Here is a 20,701-nt window from a genome sequence, read left to right on the forward strand (position 1 = left end):
GTCTGGCTAATTTTCTTTTTTTTTTTTAGTAGAGACAGGGTTTCACCATGTTGACCAGGCTGTTCTTGAACCTCTGACCTCAAGTGATCCATCTGCCTCTGCTTCCCAAAGTGCTGGGGTTACAGGCATGAGCCACCATACCTGGCCTACAGTTGTTTGTTTTTTTGAGACAAAGTCTCACTCTGTCACCCAGACTGGAGTACAGTGGTGTGATCTTGGCTCACTGCAACCTCTTCCTTCCAGGTTCAAGTGATTCTCCTGCCTCAGCCTCCTAAGTAGCTGGGATTACAGGCACATGCCACCATTCCTGGCTAATTTTTGTATTTTTGGTAGAGATGGAGTTTCACCATATTAGCCAGGCTAGTCTTGAACTCCTTACCTCAGGTAATCCACCCATCTCAGTTTCCCAAACTACTGGGATTACAGGAGTGAGCCACCACACCCAGCCAATTGTTTTAAAGGTTGATTTCAGTTCTTATTTTCTAAAACATTTAGAAATTTAATTTTCTGTAAGTTTACAAATAATAAGGCTCTTACTATATTTAAATAGAGTGTTCTCTATTTCTAATAGACTTAATAGCACAACTGTTCAGAATGATGTAGGGAAATGAAAATATACTTCCTAATTGTAGGAAACTGTACGCTGTGAGTGCTTTTTCTCATAAGGAGTATCAGTGAGGATGGAGGGATGCTGAAGGGCTGAGGATGTGGCTCACATGTGTGGGTCCTTCTGACTTGGGAAAGGTAAAGCATTTCAAAGGATATGATTCAGGCCCCTAGGACAATGTAGTGGAGAGGAACCAGTATTTGAATATCTAGACCAGGGGTCAGCAAACGTTTTCTGTAAAGAGCCAGATAATAAATATTTTAGCCTTTCCAGGTCATATGTGGTCTCACCACCACCATTATTGAGCAAAGCCAAGTGAGGAGGGGCTTCTGGACACAGGTGGAGAATCAATTTGTTTTGTCCTGTTTGTTTCTCAGGGGACCATCGGGATGCCTCGCAACACAACCATAACAAAATAGAGGTAAGACCTTAAAGCTGAAGACTTGTTTGGGATGCTGGGGCTGTATGTCAAGGTCACAGCAGGGCCACGCTTCCTTTGAAGGTCTAGGGAACACTCGTTGCTCTTCACTACACCTGGTGGTTACCCACAGTCCTTGGTGTTCCTTGGCTTAGAGACTTGAAACACAACTCTGTCTCTACCTCTGTTGTCACATGGCATCCCCCTGTGTGTCTGTGTGTCTCTGTATTCACATTTCTCCTTCTTTTTTTTTTTTTTTTTTTTGACACAGATTCTCACTCTGTCGCCCAGGCTGGAGTGCAGTGATGCCGTCTCGGCTCACAGCAACCTCCAAGACCTATTGAATTCAAGCAATTCTCCTGCCTCAGCCTCCTAAGTAGCTGGGATTACAGGCGTGCATCACCATGCCCAGCTAATTTTTGTATTTTAGAGACAAGTTTTCACCATGTTGGTCAGTCTGGTCTCGGTCTCCTGACCTTGTGATCCACCCACCTCAGCCTCCCAAAGTGCTGGGATTCCAGGCATGAGCCACCATGCCTGCCCAGCACATTTCCCCTTCTTATAAGGATACCAGTCATTGGATTAGGACCCACCCTAAACAAGTATGACCTCATTTGATCTTGATTACATCTGCGAAGACCCTATTTCTAAATAAGGTCACATTCATAGGTACCAGAAGGTTAGAACTTCAACATATCTTTTGGGGGAACACAGTTTAATCCACCACAAAGTACCTTTTGACTGGGCATGGTGGCTCACGCCTGTAATCCCAGCACTTTGGGAAGCCAAGGTAGGCAGATCAATTGAGTCAAGGAGTTTGAGACCAATGAAAACCCGTATCTACAAAGAAGTACAAAAGTTAGCCAGGTATGGTGATGCATGCCTGTAGGCCCACCTACTCAGAAGGATTGCTTAAGCCCAGGAGGCGGAGGTTGCAGAGAGCTGAGATTGAGCCACTACACTCCAGCCTGGATGACAGAGTGAGACCCTGCTTCAAAAAAAAATTAAAAATAAAAATAAAGTGTCTTTATTTAAGATAGCTGTGAGCCTCAGCTGGGCGCGGTGGCTCACTCCTGTAATCCCAGCACTTTGGGAGGCCGAGGCGGGTAGATCACGAGGTCAAGAGATCGAGACCATCCTGGTCAACATGGTGAGACCCCGTCTCTACTAAAAATACAAAAAATTAGCTGGGCATGGTGGCACGTGCCTGTAATCCCAGCTACTCAGGAGGCTGAGGCAGGAGAATTGCCTGAACCCAGGAGGCGGAGGTTGCAGTGAGCCGAGATCACGCCATTGCACTCCAGCCTGGGTAACAAGAGTGAAACTCTGTCTCAAAAAAAAAAAAAAAAAGATAGCTGTGAGCCTCTTGACATTTAAGAACATGCTAAAGGCCGGGCGCGGTGGCTCAAGCCTGTAATCCCAGCACTTTGAGAGGCCGAGGCGGGTGGATCACGAGGTCAAGATATCGAGACCATCCTGGTCAACATGGTGAAACCCCGTCTCTACTAAAAATACAAAAATTAGCTGGGCATGGTGGCGCGTGCCTGTAATCCCAGCTACTCAGGAGGCTGAGGCAGGAGAAATGCTTGAACCCATGAGGCAGAGGTTGCGGTGAGCCGAGATTGCGCCATTGCACTCCAGCCTGGGTAACAAGAGCGAAACTCTGTCTCAAAAAAAAAAAAAAAAAAAAAAAAAAAGAACATGCTAAAATCCTAAGGTAGTTTTTGCATTTCAAAGGATACAAAGAAATGAGTGAGTGGATTGCCTGCCTTTGAAGAAAAATTCATGTCCTTTGTTAAGTCAAAAATATTTTATAAAATCATATTTTGCTTTTCTCTATTTCTTTCAGCAAGTTGATTTTAGCTGGAACACATATGCTGACGGGAAGTTTGCATTTTACGACCACTATCTTATTGAGCAGATCCAATCAGGGAAGGAGCCGGAAGTCCGGCAGTTCTTCTTCTTGCTCGCAGTTTGCCACACGGTCATGGTGGACAGGATTGACGGTGAGTGTTTCCCTGGCATCTCAGGCGTTGAGGTTTTTCATTTGCAGGTAACTCCTACTTATGACTCAAATGCATGTCAAGTAGTACACACATCTGTCTCATATTCGAACGCACTGAATATTTTCCAGCACCTACCACTAGATGGTTTATGAAAGAGCAAAGTAGGAAACAAGCTTCTTGTCTCTGAAAATTTACATCTTATTCATAGTTATAGCTCCAGGTGTGTTTTTTTCACTTTATAAATGAAATCTGATTGAGAAATCGTTGATACTTGAATTATGATAGAAGAATCTAACTTTTCTCCACACATTAATTCGGAGCATTTGCTGAGAGTGAAAAGTCAAGCCTTATCTATATAAGAAACGGACTTTGAACTCGGCTAATCTTTTCTACCAAATAATTTCAGATACATGCTTTTATTTACTAGATTCTGTTATAGTTTGGGTTTGAAATGACATCAGCCACAGCCTAGATCTCTTTTAAGGTACCTTTTCCGTGTAAAGGAGCATAATTAATGTGAATTTCATGGGTACAAGCCAGAATGGCTTGTAGGTTCCTTTGCAGAAAACTTAAATGCAGTTTGTGCCAGCTTTGTCACAGCAAGTTTGTCCTGTATCAAGGAAAGCTAGTCATTTTATCACAAGTAGACATAATGATACATTATATAGACATATGTGCACTTTATAGAAAAAGCCAAAGGAGTTCTTTTGGTGTTTCTGTAATGAAACGTAGTATGCCTGCACTTCACTCCCTCATTTCAGTCACTTCATCCACTTCACTACATCTCCCACTTTTTACTTCAGTCAGTGCAACATACATAAGTCCCTCTCTGTTCTCAATTTCAATGTTTCATATGTGGCAGGTATGAAGTTTCCAGGGAAGGAATATGCATAAAAACTAAATGTGGGCTGGGCGCAGTGGCTCACACCTGTAATCCCAGCACTTTGGGAGGCCAAGGCAGGAGGATCACGAGGTCAGGAGATCGAGACCATCCTGACCAACATGGAGCAAACCTGCCTCTACTAAAATACACACCAAAAAAATTAGCCAGGTGTGGTGGCAGGTGCCTGTAGTCCCAGCTACTCAGAAGACTGAGGCAGAGGAATCACTTGAACCTGGGAGGCAGAGATTGCAGTTAGCCGAGATTGGGCCACCACACTCCAGCCTGGTGACAGAGCAAGACTCCAACTTAAAAAAAAAAAAAAAAAAAAAAACCCTAAATGTGTAGGCTAACACTTGGTGGCTCACACCTGTAATCCCAGCATTTGGAAGGTCGAGGTCAGTGGATTGCTTAAGCTCAGGAGTTCAAGACCAGCCTGAGCAACATGGAAAAACCACATCTCACCAAAAAATATAAAAATTAGCCAAGCATGATGGCACATGCCTGTAGTCCCAGCTACTCAGGTGGCTGAGGCGAGGATCGCTTGAGCCCAGGAGATCGAGGCTGCAGTGAGCCATGGTCCCACCACTACACTCCAGCCTGGGTGCTGGAGTGAGATCCTATCTCAAAAAAAAACAAAAACAAAACAAACCTAAATGTATAGAAGCTGTATGTGATACCTTTCAGCAAGTTTCAAAGAAACACATTTTCCAAAGATGAATCTCATATTGTAACGAAGCAAGGTTACAGAGTTCAAATTAGCGTGGACACATGGAAGGGTTTATCAGCATTGTGGGGATAGATAGAAAGGGATGATACCAGGTCATGAATCATGGAAGCAGAGGTCAAAGTCTATTTGACTCACCATGCCAATTTTCCTCATGCAATAAGCATAAAGTATGATATTACAAAATCACCTGGTTCCCTTTGGTTTTTACTCATTAGCACAATTATTGTACACTTCTCTGAGTACACGATAGTATTTTAAGGGCTAACTGGTCAACTTAGGCAAACATTAATTCATCCTGTGGTCCCTATTTTATTTTTCCCCAGTGGGATGTTATGGGAAGAGCCCTGGACCACGTGTTAGAGATGAGTCAGCCCAGTTTGGGTCTCTGTCTGAGAACCATCTTCCTCTGTGTTGTAGTAAGAAGGTTGGATGTTCAAAGTCCCTTCCAGCAGGGCTGGACACGGTGCCTCACGCCTGCAATCCCAGCACTTTGGGAGCCTAAGGTGGGTGGATGAGGAGTTTGACACCATCCTGGACAACATGGTAAAACCCCATCTCTACTAAAAATACAAAAAATTAGCCAGACGTGGTGGCACATGCCTATAGTCCCAGCTACTTGGGAGGCTGACGCAGGAGAATTGCTTGAACCCAGCAGGTGGAGGTTGCAGTGAAGTGGAAGTTGCAGTGAGCTGAGATCGCATGACTGCACTCCAGCATGGGCGACAGTGTGAGACTCCATCTCAAAAAAACAAAAACAAACAAAAAGAAGCCCCTTCCAGCCTAACATTCTGCAGCTCTTTGTCCCACTGTCAGCTGAAGCCAAGGATTATACCACCTGGGGAGTCTTTCTTCTTCCACTATAAGATAGGCAATTGCTGTATCCACTGAGAATAGAGACCTGTTAGGTTTCTAGTGCAGGAGCTTAGAGAAGAAATTGATTTCGGCTTTTAACCATAAAGTACCAAGAAAGGATCCCTTGAAAAGGACTGTAAAGATTATATCTCAAAAAAAAAAAAATTTTTTTTTTGAGATGGAGTCTTGCTCTTGTCACCCAGGCTAGAGTGCCGTGGTACTATCTCAGCTCACTGCAACCTCTGCTTCCTGGGTTCAAGCAATTCTCATACCTGAGCCTCCCAAGTACTGATACTTTGGGCACCTGCCACCATGCCCAGCTAATTTTTGTATTTTTAGTAGAGACAAAGTTTCACCATGTTGGCTAGGCTGGTCTCGAACTCCTGACCTCAGGTGATCCACCCAGCTTGGCCTCCCAAAGTGCTAAAATTACAGGTGTGAGTCGTCGTGCCCAGTCACCAAATTTTATAGATATGGAAAATCAGACTCAGAAAGCACGAGGGACCTGCCTATGGCCAGCTGGCAGGTTCAAACTGAGTCCCGTCCTCCCTCCGCTCCACCATGCTGCTGTCCCCTTGCTCTCATTTCCTCTTTCATAAAAATAGAGACCAGACATGGTGGCTCCTGCCTGTAATCCCAGCACTTTGGGAAGCTGAGTTGGGTGAATTACTTGAGCCCAGGATTTCCAGATCAGCCTGGGTGACATGCTGAAATGCCATCTGTATAAAAATATTTAAAAAGAAATTAGCCAGGTGTGGTAGCACACACCTATAGTCCCAGCTACTTGGGAGGTTGAGGTGGGAGGATCACTTGAGCCCAGGCAGTTCAGGCTGCAGTGAGACATGATAATGCCACTGCACTCCAGCCTGGGTGACAGAGTGAGACCCTTTCTCCAGGGGAAAAAAAAAATGGACATAGCAGCAACAAGAGAGGGAAGAAAATCCTTTCATATACGTTGCCATGAACATCTGACTACTTCCACAATTTGTGTGGCCTGAGCATTGAGTACAGGTAGGGGCCGAGTATGAAGAGGATATATTAGTTTTCTTTTTTTGTTTGTTTTCAAGACGGAGTCTCACTCTGTCACCCAGGCTGGGGTGCAATGGCTTGATCTCAGCTCACTGCAACCTCTGTCTCCTGGTTTCAAGTGACTCTCGTACCTCAGCCTCCCAGTAGCTGGGATTGCAGCCACCCGCCATCATGCTCGGCTCATTTTATGTTTTTGTGGAGACGAGTTTTCACCATGTTAGTCAGGCTGGTCTCGAGCTCCTGACCTCAAATGATCTGCCCACCTCAGCCTCCCAAAGTGCTGGGATTACAGGCATGAGCCACTGTGCCCAGCCTTGAGCTTGGGCTGGAGAACAGTGGCACAATCTCGACTCACTTGCTGCAACCTCTGCCTCCAGGGTTCAAGCGATTCTCCTGCCTCAGCGTCCCTAGTAGCTGGAACTACAAACGCACACCACTATGCCTGGCCAATTTTGTATTGTTAGTAGAGACGGAGTTTTTCTCTGTTGACCTGGCTGGTCTTGAACTCCTGACCTCAGGTGATCCGCCCACCTCTCCCAAAGTGCTGGGATTACAGGAATGAACCACCGCACCCAGCCTTCTTTTTTCTTTAATGATAAAAAGATCAAGGTGTTTGCCCTAGATATGATTGTCTTACTTGTGGGAACTTTACTACCTTTTATTATTTTGTTTCTTTTCTCTGCTGGAAATGCATTTGCTCTCAGTATTATGCCATATATCACTGTGCCAGCTTAAATTGCCAAAGGGAAGGGCTTTGTTCTCACCGCTGCTGATTTGTTCTTGGTTAAATAGTTTGCCCTCTGGCATTTGTATATGTTTGTCACATGGCCAGATTTATGAAGTGCTTTTATAGCTTCTGGTGAATGACTTTCTGGGTGAACAAATAGAGACCCTAAAATGTCATCTTTAATTATTAATTAGGAAGTGATTAATACTGACTTAAAGAGTGAATCCTCTGAGCTACTTGTGAAGGAAGGAAGATGTGTTTAGCTCTCTCTGCCACCATTACCCCAGAGCACTGATCATTCCAAGTGAGACGGGGGTATAAACAGCTTCCCATGCATCTGTGGCCTTCGTCCTGGTCAAAATATTTTGGAAAACTAAATGCCCTTTCTGTTCAGTCATCTGGCCATGGAAATGCTTTTCCTTCTATTTTGGGATGAAATAACTGGAGTAGAAAAATAGAAGATCTTGGGTAGTATTTTTTAAACATTTTATTGAAGTACATGTGTTCAGAGATATATACGTATCATAAGTATATAGCCCAATAAATTTTCACAAACTAATATGCTCTTGTAATGAGCACCCAGATTTTAATAAAAGACCATTATCAGTTCTCCTAGAATTCCCTTTATATTTCTTTCCAGTGATTACCCCTCCAAGAAAAGTACTTTCCTGACTATGAATTACACAGGTTAGCTTTGCCAGTTTTTTGGTTTATATGAGTGGGATCATGTAGCATACGTACTCTTCTGTGTATCTGGCTGTGAGATTTATTCATATTCTTACTGGTTTTCTCTTTTTTCTAAAAGAGACTATGTCTTGCTCTGTCGGCCAGGCTGGAATGCAGTGGCATGACAATAGCTCACTAGAACCTCACACTCCTGAGTGCAAGTGATCCTCCTGCCTCAGCCTCCTGAATAGCTAGGATTACAGGCACATGCCGCTGAACCTAGCTTATTCTTATTGTTGAAATGCGGTTGTGAATAGAAGACAATTTTCCATTATTTAACTTTTAAACATTAAACATTGCACTCCAGCCTTGGTGACACAGTAAGACCCTGTCTCAAAAAAAAAGAAAAGAAAAGAGAGAAAACATACTCTTTTAGAGGGAAGATAAACAGGTAAAACAAACCAGGTGTGTTGGCACGCACCTGCAGTCCTAACTACTCAGGAGGCTGAGGCAGAAGGATCACTTGGGCCCCGGACATCAGGGCCAGCCTGAACAATAAGGGGAGATCCCTGTCTCTAAAAAGAAAAAAAAGAAAACAGAAAAATCTTTACACGCATACAAAAAGGTTATTAAATGTTATTTTTGAGAGTAAAAAAATTTCAGAAATAAACTAAGCGTCTGTAATGGGAAAATGATAATATGTTTACATTTGTTCAAATGTTTATAAAGAATTTACAAAGAGATGGCAATATGCTCAGATACAGCGTTAAAATAATCAGGATGTGAATGTATATTCAGCTTGACAGAAACAATTTCAGATATAGACATTTGAAAAGGGACTGGAAGGAATGATAAAATGTCAACACCTGTTGTTTTTCTTGTGGATAATGGGATTATGGGAATTTCCCCCCATTCTCAGCCACCGTTTCACTTTTAGTTTACATTACTGTTTATAAGTCAAGATAAAACAAAGATGTTTTAATCTTGGCATAACCCTTTAGTCAATGACTCATTTTCCTGGGGATGTTTTGGGCTTTGCAGCCCAGCTAACCCCCACAGGAGCCTCAGTGGAGGCCTCAGCAGTGAGCTCTGCATTTGGTTTTACAGCTTTTCTGGGATTTCTCTCACTTCCTTGTTAGGTCATCTCAATTACCAGGCAGCCTCTCCTGATGAAGGTGCCCTGGTAAACGCCGCCAGGAACTTCGGCTTTGCCTTCCTCGCCAGGACCCAGAACACCATCACCATCAGTGAGCTGGGCACCGAAAGGACCTATAATGTTCTTGCCATTTTGGACTTCAACAGTGACCGGAAGCGAATGTCTATCATTGGTAGGTTCCCCTCAGACTCTTGTCTATGAATCACTCATTCAGATGCTTGTGCCCATTATATTGTGTGGCACCAAGATAAAGTGGACAACGAATAAGCTACTTGGCTCCTGGGAGATTTCTGCAGACTTAATTGAAACTGGTATTGTTTTCTTCATTCTTCACCATGATCCCTACTCAAAGGGACAGCTGCAGTATCTCTAAATCTTGCAAATGCTGCTGACTTTCTTTAACCATGTGAGCTGCCAGATGTTGAATATGGGGTGGCAGGTGGAACACTCCAGAAGCGGCAGGTGGACATTTGTGGCAGTCTCTTATTTTAAGCAACACATGCTCTCTTTTTTTTTTTCGAGCACCTCTGAGCTTTCTCTTCTGTGCTCGATGACAGGGAAGGGAAGACTCAGCAGGAAAAGATTCCTGAGGAAAGCAAGACTGTGCTTATAAATCAAAATCATGCCTGCAATGCAGGCACGTAACAAACCACCAAGTAAAGATAAAAATCACTTCCTAACATGGAACTGCTTTAAATTCATAATTTGAAATAATCTCAAACTTACAGAAGAGTTGCCAGAATGGTTTGAAGAACTCTCATATTCCTTCATATCCACCAATTCTTAACATTTGCCATATTTTTAACTTCCTTATATATATATCTATATACATACACACATATATGTACACACACATACACCGTTTTCTGAACCATTGGAGAATAAATTCCATTAGGAGCAAGATTGCATGATTTAAATAAATAAATATATATATGCATGTGTATATATATATATATATATATATATATATACACACACACACACATAAGCATTCGTGTGTATGTGTGTGTATATATATATACGTATATATTTTATATATACGTATATATAAGAATAAGTTGCAGCCCTAGTGTCTATTTAGCCCTTTCCCCTAAATACTGTACTATATACCATAGTAGGTATTTCCTAAGAAGAAGAACACTCACTTGTATATACAGTACGATCATCAGAACCAGAAAATTTAACACCATACAATATTATCTAATTGATAGACTTTTTCAGATTTTACCAGGGAAGTTCTTTCTTTATATTTTTCTGGTACAGGACCCAATCCAAGATCACAGGTTACATTAAGGGATAATGACTGTCAGTCAAGGATGGTTCAATCTGGTTTTGATCCTTCATCCACTGACATTTTTTAAAAGCACAGGCCAGTTATTTTAGGCTATGCCTCCATTTGGGTTTCTCCAATGTTCCCTCATGGTTAGAGCTAGGTTACATATTGTTGGCAGGAAGAGTCCATAAGTGATGCTGTGCCCTTCTCTAAGTATCACATCAGAAGGTATGTATTATTGGGGATGGTAACTTTGATTAGTTGGTTAAGGTGGTGTCTACAAGCCTCCTCCACTATGATACTGAATTTTGTTTTTTGGTTTTTGTTTTTGTTTTTGTTTTTGTTTTTTTCTTTTTTTTTTTTTTTGAGGATTCTCGCTCTGTTGCCAGGCTGGAGTGCAGTGGCACGATCTCAGCTCAGTGCAACCTCCACCTCCCAGGTTCAAGTGATTCTCCTGCCTCAGCCTCCTAAGTAGCTGGGACTGTACACAGGCATGTACCACCACACCCAGCTAATTTTTGCATTTTTAGTAGAGAAGGGGTTTCACCTTGTTGGCCAGGATGGTTTCGATCTCTTGACCTCATGATTCACTCATCTTGGCCTCCCAAAGTGCTGCGATTATAGGCATGAGCCACCGCACCTGGCTTGATATTGAATTTTTAACCAATAAAAATATACAGGTTTAACTGTCTATTACACCCTCCTTAGGCACATTTACTGAATCCTCTCTGTGTCCTTCACACAGATCTAGACTGATTTTCACGCCTGTCCTCTACCTTGCTTTATAATCTAGTTAGCAATGAGACGTGTATTGCAATTGTACACTAATCAAGAAACAAGAAAATAGTCACAAGGAGTGGTGTTATGGTCTGAGTATTAAAGGCAGTAAGTGTGAGTTCATACGTGAGAAACTTCCTGTTGGTTGCATGGAGGAAAATTCTATGAAAGAAAGTAACTAGCACATGGCATAGCACATAGTAGGGAGTCAGTAAATATTTATTGGAAGAATAAGTAAGGTTATGGAAAACAGAGCTGACTGTGAAGGAATCTTTTCATATTTATTTCACTATTATATTCAATGTACATAGTGACTTACCAATTTTGTTGAAGGCAACACTTTTCTAGATGAACTGATGATTTTAAGCTAATAGTGAATTATGAGCCTAGCAACACTTCAAATTAACTTTATAAATGTAGTTTTCTATTAAGAAATCAAACTTAGCTCAGTGTGGTGGCTCACATCTGTAATCACAGCACTTTGGGAGGCTGAGGCAGGAGGACTGCTTGAGCCCAGGAGTTCAAGACCAGCGTAACATAGTGAAACCTCCATGTCTATAAAAATAAAAAAATTAGCCAGTCATAGTGGCATGCATCTATAGTCCCAGCTACTCAGGAGGCTGAGATGGAAGGATTGCTTGAGCTGGGGAGGTCAACGCCGCAGTGAGCCAATATTGCACCACTGCACTCCAGACTGGGTGACAGGATAAGACCCTGTCTAAAAAAAAAAAAAATCAAACTTAATTTTGAACTTTGTTGTGTTGATTTCCTTCTTTTAATACCAGTAAGAACTCCAGAAGGCAATATCAAGCTTTACTGTAAAGGTGCTGATACTGTTATTTATGAACGGTTACATCGAATGAATCCTACTAAGCAAGAAACACAGGATGCCCTGGATGTAAGTGTCACTTTTATTCTTTCTGTGAGGGAGTCTGATCTTACTCTCTGATGCCGTCTGTTAAGTTTGCATGAAAGCTGTATGTTAACTGCTGACCCTCCCTTTGCTTTGGAATAGTTAGGGCAGAAAGAGCAGCAAAGTAATATCACAGCCACCTGGGTTCCAGTTCTGCCCCTGCCGTTGACTTCCTGGGATATGACCATAGTGCCTTCTCCCAGCATCTGGGTCTTCAAGGTCTGTAGGATTAAGGCAGGAGAATGGCTTAGCTCTCTTCCAGTGACCTTGAGCAAGCCGCATAACTATCCTAGGTTGTAGTCTTTCTATGTGTGTGGCCTCCAAGAACTCCTCTAACTTCAAGGTGCAGCATGAAGGAAGGAAAGCCTTTGTGTGTGACAAGATGACGAAGCAATGCGTGGGTTCATTGACTTCTGATAGCTTTGTTAGTAAAACAGTTCGGTCTCAATTACTTCCAAGTCCTTAGGAGGCTGTATGCTTAGTCCAGTGATGTTGCCACAACTCAGAATGTTTCTGCAACTTCCGCTGTTGGAATTACCTACCACTCCTCATGTTGTTTTGGTTCTGTACAACAATGGCAAGGAGGTATGGAGGACATCAGTCCAACCTGGTGTCCCTGCCTCTTTACTAGTTTGCATCTTTGGAAAAAATGTTAGATATATTATATGAATCATCAATTCCCCCTGTGAAAGAGGGAAGGGATAATTCCCATCATGGAGGATCATTGCAAGAGAAAGCATCTTCCACAGTGGCTAGCACCTAGGAGTTACTTAACGTAGGGTGGGTTTTTTCCCCCTTTACTTTAAGGATCGATTGAGTTTTAGAGCTAGCTAAACAGCCTTCAGAGAGGAGCCTGATGATTATGTTGTCTCCTAAGTGGAGTCACATTTTAGGATTATATGCTGATGCTGATGCACGTAAAAGTTCTTATGAGTTCTTAAGAGGATATGAACGATGACCATCTAATCAAATAAATGCAGAATCTTCCAAAGAATCTTTGAAAGCAAATACTCAATCAGTTGAACCACTTTTGCCATCTTGGCTAGACAAGATGTGACTATAGGCCAGGCATGGTATCTCATGCATATAATCCCAACACTTTGGGAGGCCAAGATGGGCATGTCACCTGAGGTCAGGAGTTCGAGACCAGCCTGGCCAACATGGTGAAACTCCATCTCTATAAAATTAAAAATAAAAATAAATAATAAAGTTGTCAGGTTCATGTTTATGTCACTACACCCCAAGCCATCTCCCTTGGTCTGATATTTTCCTAGTCATTAAGAGAAAAAGGTTTTTTTCACTAGTGACTTGACTAAGAAGAAAGGTGAACTTTTCCCTTTAGAAACTGGAAGTGCAGTCGTGGACCCTATAGAAGTTTTGAAAAGCGAAGTCTATTATTAAGTGATGTTTAGGCCAGGCATGGTGGCTCATGCCTGTAATCCCAGCACGTTGGGAGGCTGAGTTGGGTGTATCACATGAGCTCATGAGCTCATGCTGGTTTTATCACCAGCATGATAAAACCTCGTTTTTACAGAAAATACAAAAATTAGGTATGGTGGTGCACATATGTAGTACCAGCTACTTGGGAGGCTGAGGTGAGAGGATGGCTTCAGCCTGGAAAGTGGAGGTTGCAGTGAGCCAGGATTGCATCACTGCATCCCAGCCTGGGTGATAAAGCCAGATCTTGTCTCAAAAAAAAAAAAAAAAAAAAAAAAAAAAAAAGGCCGGGCGCGGTGGCTCAAGCCTGTAATCCCAACACTTTGGGAGGCTGAGGCGGGTGGATCACAAGGTCGAGAGATCGAGACCAACCTGGTCAACATGGTGAAACCCTGTCTCTACTAAAAATACAAAAAATTAGCTGGGCATGGTGGCGCGTGCCTATAATCCCAGCTACTCGGGAGGCTGAGGCAGGAGAATTGCCTGAACCCAGGAGGCGGAGGTTGCGGTGAGCCGAGATCGTGCCATTGCACTCCAGCTTGGGTAACAAGAGCGAAACTCCGTCTCAAAAAAAAAAAAAAGTGACATTTAATCCCCCCTCTAAAATGTATTTGTACAGAATCCATCATCCTTAATGGTCTCTTTTTAAATTCTGATAGTGTATTATTTCAAAGTAAAATTTTAAACTTGATCTTGAATTGCATAAAATTAAGTATTCTTTGTACTGGTGGGGTTTTTGTTTTTTTTTTTTTTTTTTAAATAAAACAGGTCTTTGCAAATGAAACTCTTAGAACCCTATGCCTTTGCTACAAAGAAATTGAAGAAAAAGAATTTGCAGAATGGAATAAAAAGTTTATGGCTGCCAGCGTGGCCTCGACCAACCGAGACGAAGCTCTGGATAAAGTATATGAGGAGATTGAAAAAGACTTAATTGTGAGTTTTAGCCTTAATAACTTTTTTTGGATTGTCTAAGCAGAATTGAATTTTTATTAAATTTTATTGACTATTTGATCTCATGCTTAAGAGATAATTGTAACTTCAGCATTTGACAGTGGCACAACGGAAGAAGGTTATTTCTTTTGCGGAGCAAAATAGAAGCAGAACAGAAGTTACCATTATGAGAAACCAAAAGACGAAACACATTAGGAGAGGTTCTATTTCAATTCCATCAGTTTTATATCACTTATTAAAATGTATTATAATTTTTAAAAAATAACAAACCTGTATCTAATACTTATTACATTGAGAGAATTACTGAGACAATTCATATTCTACTAAATCTTGAAATAAGAAAAATACATTGTTTCTGAAAGCTTTGCAGATTTCATACCTATTTCGAGAAATGTTCAACAAATTGCTAGTATTGCAACTGGTTTATGTCAGTGCAAAGCCACAAATATACAAGGAAAGTCTACTTCTAACATTGTTGATTTTGTACTTGCATTTTCGTCTCAGTAAATTAAATAGTTCATTCTTTAGGGAGAAAGTTTTTAGCCGTGATAGTTTGTAGTAAATGTGAAACATGGCAGCCTTCCCTGTCAACACTGGCCATTGGCCCCAGGAGAGCAGCAACCAGGTTGTATAATTAGCCCTTCTTTTCACAGATTGGCAACCTGTAATTACAGAAAACTTTGGTTTATTTGTTAATTCCTTTTTCTTTTAAATGTACATTCTAGCTCCTGGGAGCTACAGCTATTGAAGACAAGCTACAGGATGGAGTTCCAGAGACCATTTCAAAACTTGCAAAAGCTGACATTAAGATCTGGGTTCTTACTGGAGACAAAAAGGGTAATTCATTGTTCAGGGAAGCATATCTGTTAATTCACAAATGTTTACAGCTGCCGTTTCCTTTGCCCAAGATGACCTCCTCAGACTTTTCATCCTGTACAAACGCTGTTTCCTCGGACGGAAGATGCTTTTTCTGAGAAACCCTCCTCTGTTACTCCAGCACACCCTTCTGCATCCTTTCCTGATCCCCCTCAGTAGCAGTTTCTTTTTTATAATTGAGCTCCTGGCCATGTTTTGCTGATTATGATTGGTCTTATCTCTCCAGCCAGACGTGGGCTCCCGTCCTGAAAGGGCCATCCCCCTTGTCCCTCTGTCTTTTCAGTGCTCTGACATTTGGTGGGCACGGAGTACAACAATACAAAGTGCTGAATAATAACTTTTGTTTTCTTGCCCGTCTTATTGCTTGGCAATAAAATTGTATACGGAAAGAACGATTTTAATGTTTAACTTTAGAACTCAACAAGCACTCGTTAGGTATTGATGCTTTACTTGGCAAGCCTTTCACAAGAAGTCAAATAACGTCTCTTGCTCTGAAATCGTCACTGGGTTACACACTCTGTGAAGTTAAGAGAAGCACAGCCCTGACCTTAAATAAATGCCAACCTGGGTGGTAATCTAAAAAGGAAAAATAAAAATCGCCGGGTGCAGTGGTTCACCCCTGTAATCCAAGCACTTTGGGAGGCCGAGGTGGGCAGATCATGAGGTCAGGAGATCATGACCAACATGGTGAAACCCTGTCTCTACTAAAAATACAAACATTAGCTAGATGTGGTGGTGTGTGCCTGTAATCCCAGCTATTTAGGAGGCTGAGGCACGAGAATCACTTTAACCTGGAAGGCAGAGGTTGCAGTGTGTCAAGATCATGCTACTACACTCCAGCCTGGGTGACAGAGCAAAACTCTGTCTCAAAAACAAGGGGAAAAAATCTTCATGTAAGGGTTGGTGGAAATTATCTTTACCTCTCTCCCCTACCCCCCACCAATAATAGAGTAATTAAACTATGAACTAACAGTGTTTAGTAATTTAATGAACATTGGCTTATTAAATAAGCAGTTTATATGTTTGACAATATAGCATATATTTTCATTGAAAACATTTCAAATAAGACTTTGACTTTCACTTGTTTTATTATAGAGAAAAGGATTTTTTTCTGTATATGATTCCTACAGATTGCTATAGAAAAACATCATATTTGTGTGAATCTGGTTATGTTCATGCACTAAAAAACATCATTACTAGGTAAAATTAATTATTCAGTTCAACAGTAAGAATAAGTCTGGCAAACATGACGAAACCCCATCTCTAGAAAAAATACAAAAGTTCCAGCCTGGCCAACCTGGTAAAGCCTCGTCTCTACTAAAGATACAAAAAGTTAGCTTGGCGTGGTGGCAGGCGCCTGTAATCCCAGCTACTCAGGATGTTGAGGCAGGAGAATCGCTTGAACCCAGGAGGCAGAGGTTGCAGTGAGCTGAGATCGCATCATTGCACTCCAGCCTGGGCGACAGGGTGAGACTTCGCCTAAAAAAAAAACAAGGAAAAGAAAGAAAAGAGAAGAAAAACTACAAATATTAACCAGGCTTGGTAGCAAGTGTGTATTCCCAGGTACTTGGGAGAGCGCTGAGATGGGAAGATGACTTGAGCTCAGGAGGCTGAGGCTGCAGCGAGCAGAAATCGTGCCACTGCACTTCAGCCTAGGCAATGGGAGTGAGATGCTGTCTCAAAAAAAAAAAATAAATAAAAAAAAATAAAAACAGCAGGAATAACATTTGCCTTAACTTTATCCTATTGTAGAAACTGCTGAAAATATAGGATTTGCTTGTGAACTTCTGACTGAAGACACCACCATCTGCTACGGGGAGGATATTAAGTGAGTAAGAGCCTGCAGTATGAAATTACATAATAGCTCATCATTCCAAATACAAGACTCTGAAGAAGATAGCCAATTTGGAGAATTAGGGGCTACGATATGTCACTGGGGGGAGTTTGCTCACGTTTAAACGAAGCAAGACCACAAACAGTTCCAAGTAATCAAGGTTCAGCTTAATTTTGAGCAGATCTTACTTTTAGGGAAAGTTGGGGCCCTTCATGGGCCATTTTTCTCCACTCCTTCTCAGCATAGGCCGAGGCAGTGGATCACACCTGTAATCTCAGCCCTTTGGGTGGCCAAGGTGGGTGGATCACCTGAGGTCATGAGTTCTAGACCAGCTTGGCCAACATGGTGAAACCCCATCTCTCCCAAAACTATAAAAAGTAGCTGGATGTGGTGGCCAGCGCCTGTAATCCCACCTACTCCGGAGGCTGAGGCAGGAGAATCACTTGAACCTGGGAGTCAGAGGTTACAATGAGTCAAGATCTCACCACTGCACTCCAGCCTGGGCAACAAAAACGAAACTCTGACTCAAAAAAATAAAAAATTCATCTTCTTATTTCACCTTACTGGAAAAGGAAGTGAGCCTGTAATATGCTTAGCAAATTAATATGAATTATAGTCCTGTTTTGCTTTTTCTAAGAACTTTTACTTTTGAAAGGGAAATAGAAGAAAGGAGAAAAAAAAAAAGAAAGAAAACCACCTTTGCCCAGAAGGAAACGTGTGGGTGGGTTACATCATGTAGGTCCTCTGTAATCTAGTCCAGGTGGGGCAGGCCTGATAATTCAAATGTTAGCATATGCTGAAACGTTTGTTAGCTTTGAATCAGAGTCACAGCAGACCTGGAAATGCATGATGGAAAAGCCCTGTCTTGTTCTGAAGCTATAAATACACTGCACGCAGCTGCTATGATGTGTTGACTAATGGCCTGACAGTTCCTTAAGCTTTTTCCTTACGACACCTCTCTCAGACCAGCATGAAGTCAGATTAAGCTGTTAACATACACACAGTTGCCAGGTCTGATAAACTGATGAGGGAATTGATGGTCAATAGTAGTCTTATTTCTAATGATGATGATAAAACATTTTCTAGCTGTAGTATATTAGGTGTTCCGTTAAATTAGACAAATAAAATCAGTAGCCTTGTGATCTAAATCAGTTCCATTTAGAACTGATTTCATTTATGTGCCTGAATACAGGCACATAAACCATGCCCCTTTGTGTTTTTAGGTTTTATAAAAGTAGCAACAGGGCCGGGTGCAGTGGCTCACACCTGTAATCCTAGCATTTTGGGAGGCCGAGATGTGTGGATCACAAGGTCAAGAGATACCATCCTGGCCAACATGGCGAAACCTCGTTTCTACTAAAAATACAAAAATTAGCTGGGTATGGTGGTGTGTGCCTTTAATCTCAGCTATTCAAGAGGCTGAGGCAGAATTCCTTCAAACTGGGAGGCAGAGGTTGCAGTGAGCCAAGAACGCGCCACTGCACTCCAGCCTGGTGACAGAGCAAGACTCTGTCTCAAAAAAACAACAAAAAAAGGGCAAGGCACTTTGAGTAGACATTTTTTCCAAAGAGGACATACAAATGGTTGATAAACATGTAAAAGAATGCTCATCATCACAAATCATTAGGGGAAGAGAAATCAAAACCAATGCAAGATAACACCTCACACTCTTTAGGATGGCTATTACCAAAAACAAAACACAATAGAAAATAACAAGCATTGGTAAAGAAATCTTTGTGCATTGCTGATTGAATATATAAAATGGTTCAGCCATTATGCAAAGGAGCATGGTGAGGCTTCAAAAAATTTTCAAAAGGATTAGCATATGATTCAACAATCCTACTTCTAGGTATTGAAAGCAGAATCTGAGAGAGATACATACACACCCGTGTTCATAGCAATGCTGTTCACAGTAGCCAAGAGTGGACACAACCCAGGTGCCTATCAGTGTGTGATGAATAACAGAATGTGGTGCCGCCACATAATGGAATATATTCCACTTTGAAAAGGAAGGAACTTACAACACATGTTACATAGATGAACCTTGAGGACATTAGGCTAAGTGAGATAAACTGGTCACAAAAAGACAAATACTGTCTGATTTCACATAGATGAGGTATCTAGAGTGCTCAGATTCATTCAAACAGAAAGTAAACTGGAAGTTACCGGGGACTGGAGGGAGGGTGAGATGAGGTGTTATTGTTTAATAGCTGTAGAGTTTCAGTTTTGCAGAAAAAGTTCTAGAGATTGCTGGGATAACAATGTGACTGCACTTAACACTAATAAGCTATACGCTTAAAAATTGTCAAAGCCTAGGATATGGTGAAACCCTATCGCTACAAAAAGTACAAAAATTAGCTGGGAGTGGTAGCATGCGAGTATAGTCCCGGCAACTCAGGAGGCTGAGGCTGGAGAATCATTGAGCCTGGGAGGTCGAGGCTGCAGTGACCCATGACCATGCCACTGCACTCCAGCCTGGGCAACAGAGTGAGACCCTCTCTCAAAAGAATTATAATGGAAATAAAATAAACAGAAAGAGTTAAGAAGGTAAACTTTTTTTTTTTTTTGGTCACAATTTTTTTTAAGTCAAAATTATCTCAGAGTCAAGGGCCCGTTTATGTTCTTATATTTTAAACACTTAAATTTGTTTTTCCCTAGTTCTCTTCTTCACACAAGGATGGAAAACCAGAGGAATAGAGGTGGAGTCTATGCGAAGTTTGTACCACCTGTGCAGGAACCTTTTTTTCCGTCTGGTGGAAACCGTGCCTTAATCATCACTGGTTCTTGGCTGGTATGTATCATTAGTGTTTCTGTGCCTTAAACTCGAAAGAAGTTCATTTGGGGCCACTTTTAAATGCTTTCACATATTAACTGCCAACCTTAGTCTCTTCACCTATATATCAAAGTGTGGTTTTTCCAAGTTTGAGATGTAATAGTGTATGATACATGAAAGGAAGTATGCCAAAGAGGTAAAAGCAGTTATCTTGGTTCATTACTTAATGGATATTTTTCATTTCCTTCTTTATAGATTGTTGGATTTTCTAAATTTTTGTTGTACATATATTTTATAAACTGGATGTGGTGGCGTGTGCCTGCAGTCCCAGCTACTCTAGAGGCTGAAGCAGGAAGATGGTTCGAGGCTGCAGCATGCAGTGATCACACCTGTGAAAGAATAGCCACTACACTTCAACCCAGGCTACACGGCAAAACCCATCTCCATTAAAAATATATATATATATGTATATATATATGTATATATATATGTATATGTATATATATGTATATATATACATATATATACATATATATATATGTGTATATATATGTATATATATATGGGCCGGGCGTGGTGGCTCACGCTTGTAATCCAAGCACTTTGGAGGCCACGGTGGGTGGATCACCCTGAGGTCGGGAGTTTAAGAACAGCCTGACCAACATGGTGAAACCCCGTCTTTAATATATATATATATGGCTGGACGTGGTGGCTCATGCCTGTAATCCCAGCACTTTGGGAGGCTGAGGCAGGTGGATCACGAGGTCAGGAGTTCAAGACCAACCTGACTAACATG

At 41.7% G+C, this 20,701-nt stretch overlaps 1 protein-coding gene across 7 annotated transcripts in view; it reads left to right on the forward strand.

Moving 5' to 3' along the window:
• The window catches only part of ATP8B1 (ATPase phospholipid transporting 8B1), a 150,796-nt gene that overhangs the window by 112,493 nt on the left and 17,602 nt on the right, over positions 1-20,701 (forward strand). For all 7 annotated transcript variants that reach the window (XM_074383365.1, XM_074383364.1, XM_074383367.1 and 4 more), the window contains 8 exons: positions 985-1,028; positions 2,875-3,031; positions 9,055-9,243; positions 11,907-12,019; positions 14,240-14,404; positions 15,148-15,259; positions 17,051-17,126; positions 19,791-19,923. In XM_074383365.1, coding sequence (XP_074239466.1) covers positions 985-1,028; positions 2,875-3,031; positions 9,055-9,243; positions 11,907-12,019; positions 14,240-14,404; positions 15,148-15,259; positions 17,051-17,126; positions 19,791-19,923 — 989 coding nt within the window. The remainder of the gene's footprint in view (positions 1-984; positions 1,029-2,874; positions 3,032-9,054; positions 9,244-11,906; positions 12,020-14,239; positions 14,405-15,147; positions 15,260-17,050; positions 17,127-19,790; positions 19,924-20,701) is intronic.

This window comes from Saimiri boliviensis, chromosome 13 (assembly GCF_048565385.1).
Source record: "Saimiri boliviensis isolate mSaiBol1 chromosome 13, mSaiBol1.pri, whole genome shotgun sequence".
In the NCBI taxonomy this organism is placed as follows: Eukaryota; Metazoa; Chordata; class Mammalia; order Primates; family Cebidae; genus Saimiri; species Saimiri boliviensis.